General features: G+C 40.0%; 1 protein-coding gene across 1 annotated transcript; it reads right to left on the bottom strand.

Moving 5' to 3' along the window:
- Window positions 1-14: 14 nt before the first annotated feature.
- Window positions 15-1,969, bottom strand: LOC103715629. The gene is made up of 2 exons (XM_039133629.1): window positions 309-1,969; window positions 15-203 (listed from the first exon to the last, which is right to left on the bottom strand). The coding sequence occupies exon 1, from the start codon at window positions 1,685-1,687 to the stop codon at window positions 386-388; it is 1,302 nt and encodes a 433-aa protein (XP_038989557.1). The 5' UTR covers window positions 1,688-1,969; the 3' UTR covers window positions 15-203; window positions 309-385.
- Between the last annotated feature and the right edge of the window lie 4,812 nt (window positions 1,970-6,781).

A 6,781-nucleotide genomic window follows, 5' to 3' on the forward strand; every position in this document is an offset into this window, starting at 1 on the left:
TTTTAGGGAAAAGAAATCAGAAACTGGATTCTCCCCCCACTTTGATGAAGACTCAAAATACAGGTTAAAGTCAATTGCTAAACTGGAAAAGCTGTGGAAATTTGAAGTTCCTATTTATGCAATTTGTTTTCCAGAACAATGGTCGACAGCACATACATACTGCCCATATGTGCCTGTTGCTGCTGATCCCTACTGAATTTATTCTGCATCAGAAAGAAGCAAAGAATGTGAACAAAAACTCAAAAACAAAGCCCTTCATAAAATCTTTCAGCTCTATTGTGCATCTGTTCTTTAGCTCCTTTTATTACCTTCCTTATGTCTGCTAGTACTCACAAACCCCTCATCCAGTTCCAGCATTTGATCTTAGTCATTGGTCATGAACTCATCAGGTCATTGGCTTCTCCAGCAGTGCAGACATGTACCACTCATCCATCTCTATTCCCCGGTCGAGCTTCCGTGCGGTGTTCCACCTCAGTTTCTTGAATCCAATGCTACTGAATATGGGCAGATATCTGGTGTTCATCTGCGTGCCGAGGCAGAAGAAGTGATCAAGCCAGAAGAGCCCCCCCGGCCGTAGCACCCGGTAGATGTCATAGAGCGCGAACTCAAGCACAATGTCAGGGATCCAATTGCTGAGAACATGCATCGAATGCACGATGTCGAGCGTGTTGTCGAAGAAGGGAAGCCGGTGGGCGATGCTGATGTGCATCGGCACGAGGCCTCTCGACGCGATGAAGCTATTGAATGGCCCATCAAAGTTCATAGTGCTTGTGACAATGGTGATATTGCGCTCCCGCATCCGGGCTGCGAATGTGGCGGTGCCACCGCCGATGTCGAGGCCAATTCGGACCGTTCCCGGTGGTTTGGTCCCCAAGACACTGTCAATTCCAAAGTCGAGATTGCCGTTGTCGCCGAGCCACCGGACCTTCTCCCGGCCATTCAAGTCAAAGCAATCCTTGCAGTCATAGGACCCTTTTGCCTTGCCTCTATGAACCAAGCAGCTGTAATTCTTGCAGCTGTATGCGTCCCAGACGATGCTGGTGTCCGGCGGGATTGTCCAAAGGCTTGCCGGAAATGGGGTGGGCTCGACATACCCGTCAGGAGATTTCGGATGGCATCGCCGGCGGGGGAGCGGCTCACACCCTTTGAGCATCAATCTCTGCGCGAAGATGTCGTCGCTCGGGCAATCCTTGCCGACTTCATAAGACATGTACTCGGTCAGCTCCGCTTGGAATCGCCGGCAGGGAGAGCCGAGCGTCGGGTAGAGCTCGTCGGTCCCGAGATTGGCAGTAAATCCAAGAGGGAGCTTATGCGGCCCGACCGCAAGCTTGAGCTCCCCGGAGAGCACATTTTGCCAGCCGTCGAGATCCTCCGGCGGGGTCTTGTCGCCATGGGCCTTGCCAAGCTCATCGAGGAGGGCCTCAAGGAGGGTATTTGAGGTGGACAGCCGGCGGTGGAGGTCGGCAAGCTGCTTTTCGCTGGCGGACAGCTTGTGTCGTGTCGAGCTGAGCTCTCGGAGGAGGGCCTCCGAGTCCCAAAGGTGGATCCGGGGGGCAGACTCCAATGAGGAGGCCGAGAAGAGGTAGATAGAAACAATATTAGTCGAAATTACGAGCAGAAGGATCTTCAACTTCGATCCTATTGCACTCTGCTGCTGCTGGCCATGTCTTCTGGGGTGGTCCTCCATACTTCTACCATCCAACTACTACTGTTGAGTGTATTTAGAAAAAAAATGGAGTTCCTCCACAACTCAATGAGGTATTCTCCTAGTAATGGGAGAGCATGGAATTGGACTCCAATGGAGAGATGAAGAGTGGTGTTGTGGAGGGAGAGGAGGGGGAGTTCTGTTTAGGTTTTAATGATGGTGGGAAGGTGGCGAAGTATTGTAGCAGCGAGGGAGTTCGCACCTGCCTAACGCGCTAGTGTGGGGGAGGCGTTTTTCGTTATCCGCCACTTGGGTCTTTCCTTTGGATTCAAAATTCGGTTGCTTGAGGGGATTGTCTACCGTTGTAGACTGCAACGGCTAGTTTAATATTATTATTGGTGCCTTGGATCCCTTACTCGCGTCGTGTGACCCGGCGTCGGTCGGGTTTGGGATGAGAGAGAGGAGTGAAAATTGTAGTTTACGGTACTTCATGTGCCGGTCCAGATGATGGTCAATGATTTTTTTTTTTTAGACGAATGGACTATATCTGAGAAGTATAGATACATCCAAAAAGTAAAAAATAAAATATATCGGAGTGCCAAGAGCAGCTCCCTATCTTTAATTCACAGAGTACTTATAGAGTGAATGACTACATAATCAGCCATCCAATTTGTAGCTTTATTGGCTTCATAGAAAACATATTTGGCTCTCATCTATTTAGATATTCCGAAGCAAAAAAATTAGGCCTAACCATGACCTCTCGGGTCCTCAGATCCAGCTGATACCGTGGCCAGCTGGTTCTTTTTGGAAGAGGTACTAAGGTGGTGCAGAAAATGTGAGGGGATGGTGCTGGAGTTGACTCGGAAATTAATGGAGGCGAAAATTATTGGGATTGGTTCCGATTGGTGGGTGAAAACCAGCCGAGAGCAGGATTGTACTCAGGCATCTTGAATCAATAGAAGAGACTTTACAGCCTGTACTATTAGAAACCTAATTCACTTTGATTAATGATGTGTCCGAAAATAAGATCAAAAATAATTTTTTGAAATTTGAGATTAAAGTATCTTTATTTAGTGTCCGTCGTTGGAAGCGGTAGCCCCAAAGTGTGCCCGTTCTTGAAACTCGTTTGGTCCGCAATATATATATATATATATATATAAAATAAAATAAACTCACATGGAAAATAAAAAAATTCATTTTTCACCGGTCAGCTGAAAATTGGGATAATTTTTTTTTCAAAAATACCTAAAGCTTTTAAATAGAATATGGTAAGATATTTTTTTTTGTTAGAGTATAACATATATTTTATATGACTTTTCTAGAAAAATAGATGTTCAATTAAACATAAGCCACTCTAAAATGTGCTCCTTTTTTAAGGTCAACCAAACATACAAAGCCTACATTTTAGGCATCTTATATTCAGGCATAAGCTTTTCAAGAAATCATTCAAATTTTTTTTTTTTAACGAACCAAATGAGTCTTTAATATACTTCTAAGACTTTAGTTCAGCAAAAATAATGGCACTTATTTGAAAAAAATGGCCAATTATCTCGCAAATTGAAAACTATCTATCTCACATATTTGAATCATATATTTTATAATTTGAAAATGGAACTTCCTTCCTCTAGCAAAAGAGGGAGCCACCATATAACCTATTTTACAAGCCTAGAGATACTAATTGTATTAATTGCCATTTGCTACTAAAACTTATTTTATGAAGCAATAATTTTCACAGCAGTTAATATTTACTTTAGCGGTTACAATATTTTTGTACTGAATTTTGTGAGGCAAAATAATTTTTGTGCAAGTCTAATTAATTTTTATAAATTAATTTTTATAGTTTGTGAACTGAGCTTTAGCTCAATTATCTCAACCCCTTGTTTCCAAGGGGTCAAAGGTATGAGCCAGTGTTATTCCTCAAGATATTTAACGTTTTAGGATTTTCAGAGAAAAACTTCAAGATTCTACATTAGTGTCTCAGACACACTCATGTACATTTTCTTATAGTATAGGGTAAGATATGAAAAGCATAAATCATAAACAGCTTAGCTGACTCAAGGATAAGAATGTTAATGATATGGATTCGATGCAGTTAGTAAAAAACCAAAATCCACTACCACCTTCCGAAACCAAAATTGAAATTGAATATTTTTTAAAATAAAAAACTATAACTGCCACCGAAAAAAACCATAATATTGAAATCAAAAACCATTTAACTTTTTTATGTATTTCAAAATTTTTACATATATATAATCAAATTAAAAATATCATCCATAATTTTTATAATATAATTCATGCCAACTCATCTAATAAATATATCCAAAATAATAGCATAGCCATTCTTATGGAGTCAATAATTGGATTTACTCTAAATATAAATGGTATTAAAGGTATTAAATATTAGGTGTATTCAGTTTCGAGTTAGGTTTCGGATTCGGTTTTACTCGGAGATTCACTAAAACCATAACTGAAACCAAAACCGAATGAGTTTTAATTTTTAAATCTATCATCAAAATTATTCTCATTTAATTTCATTTAAAATCATCCTGCTCAATTCAGAGACATATAAAAAATTTAGATACCCGTCTCGTTGCATTCCGAGTCCTATCTCAAAGTCCCAATCATGCTAGATTATGAAAGTTCGTCACTAAAATAATATTTTTTAATAATAAAAAAGGATTTGGGATCCAATACTTGGATATGCACCATTTAAGATTCAAAAATTTTAATTGACTAAACAGATTGGACTAACCACTAGAGTAAGCCCTAGTTCATCAAAGTGGCAGAGGTAAAAGCTGCAGCAGTGCATGTCAGAGTTCGCCAGTACCAATGGGTCTTTCTTGGCAAGTTCCCCCCAATAGTGTTACAGAAGTTACTTATCCAAAAAGAAAGAAAGAAAAAAAAAAAAAGCTGTTTTTAGAAGTCAACAAAGTTAGAACCCCATCTCTCCAACCAAACTTTGAGGTCAACCGACTCGAGTTGGATTCCTTCCACCATTGCCCACGGGAAAGACGTAGAGAAACTATCAAACTTGAGATAAGAAATGGAGGACTTCAAAGCTTTGAACTTTAAGAGCATGTAGTAGAAGGATCGCTGGTTTAAGTGGAGCTATCACGATCCTGGATCGTGCTATTTTTTTTTATTTTTTTTTGATGTATCGGAGTCTTACTATATACAGCCATGAGTATGCCCGAAATAGTTACAGTACAAAATACGTTCTAGTGCTAATGGCACTTCCTCCGTTCTAGTGCCAATGGCACTTCCTCCAATGCCCCCTATGTGATGGTTGCAAAGTGATGTGCTGCGAAGAAAGCGGCCAATGACACATTCATTTATTTAAAGCTATTGTTTATTATATTTGGTGATATGTAGATGTTAATCGCTTTTTCTTACTCGTTCGTGCCACAAATTTAACGCAGGTTCCAACTTGGGGCAAGATCCTGTGCTCAAAAGGTAGCTTTAGCTCCAATAATTTATAAGAACTAGCCATGGAAGGAAAAGAATGAGTCGGAAACTTTACAGCAAAGAAAGACTCGGGTAAACCTGGGCTAAGCTTGTTATATGTTTGATTTGAATAAATTGAAGTTTTTTGGCAGGGGACATAATGGAATTCATATTCATCCTTTAAGAAAAAGGCTATAGGCATTAGGCTATGCTGATACAGAATAGGAGATAGATCTATCCCCAATCTGACTCCTTCCAGGACCAAGTTTCGGATTGGTGGGACTATAACTAAGTAATGGCATTTTGAGAAAATACTTACAGATAATGGGCTATATAAGAAGAGATAGCCCTTACACAAAGGGCATATTTGGTTGGGGAGAATTGGACTCTGGAATGGAAATTAGAATGAATGATTTCTATGCCTCCCATTTGGTTGGGGGGAGTCCCATTTTCATTCTGATTCCATGGAAGAATATAAATGCCTTAATCCCTCAAAATCTGATATCTATTCTCTCCTATTATTCAACTCTCATTTCGATTCTCATTCTGATCACAAATTAAATATGTCGGGGATATGCCCATTCCGATTTCTATACTAATTTATTTCGATTCTAATTTCAGTCGCAAACCAAACATGCCTTTAATCCCTTGAGCCTTAGAGAACACAGGAATCAAGTCATTTTGGTGTAATTACCGAAAATTTGTACTAGATTGGCGAGCTAATACAATGAAGATTTCTTGGTGTAAATTTTGAAAATTTTTTGGTTGCAAATTCCATCCTTTTTGCTTCCTAATTTCTTGAAGCAAAACCAAATTTGTCCAATCCCAAATTTATGCACTAGAATCTTGAGTCTAACCAAAATGCTGTTAAACCTATAATTTGACAGCATAAGCCTTTTGACTCAACCCAACCAAGTTGTGGCTTCAAGTAAAATCTCAATATATTATCAAAAGAAAGCATCATAGTAGTCTACTAATAGTTCTCCCAGGAAAGCTAGTGTGAATAAAATCTTTTGGCGGTTCGAGGAGAGAACCAAGATAAGCTTATGCCTTCATTAATATGGAAAGGTTCGGGCGTGAGAGATAAGCCCTATTGCAAGCCCAAAATTATTCATTTCCGAAAGACCAAAAAATAATTTAAAATGTAGTCATCTATTTAAATAATGAAACAATCTCAAACATATCATTGCTGATGATATTGAAGATGTCCATCAAATATTTCTTCCCTTATAATCAATTCGTGCCTTGTCCATGCCGGGTCTAGGTTTAATCAAAGGGATTAGAGCAGTCCATCATGAACGCCAATGGAATCACAATCATCTATAAAACATTCAACACTCTTAAATTGCACCATATGCATCAGATCAGCAAGTTCTGTGAGGCTCGACTATTTGGTCAGCCTACCACCTGAGCTAGACTTGGTCCATTGATCAGCCTGGCCCTAAGACAACCAAAAAAAAAGGAATAAAATAGGTTTTTCTTGTTCGAGTTGGAGGAGGAGACCAACTCCGGCTCCGCCCCGACTCTTTTAGAGGCTCATAAACCTTAGCCTCTACCATCAATAAATCATTCCCCACCTTTGGTGCACCATCACCATCGGGCATCCTTCTTTCTTCCGAAGGAAAAAATATGTTGTATTGTGCGGCAACCGCATCATCGCTGGGGCTAAAGTATTGTCACCTCCTATCTCAA

The sequence above is a fragment of the Phoenix dactylifera genome, chromosome 14 (genome assembly GCF_009389715.1).
Source record: "Phoenix dactylifera cultivar Barhee BC4 chromosome 14, palm_55x_up_171113_PBpolish2nd_filt_p, whole genome shotgun sequence".
In the NCBI taxonomy this organism is placed as follows: domain Eukaryota; kingdom Viridiplantae; phylum Streptophyta; class Magnoliopsida; order Arecales; family Arecaceae; genus Phoenix; species Phoenix dactylifera.

Bases quoted from the DNA above. Each gene is read 5' to 3' on its own strand.
- LOC103715629 (XM_039133629.1), bottom strand. From the start codon at position 1,687: ATGGAGGACCACCCCAGAAGACATGGCCAGCAGCAGCAGAGTGCAATA.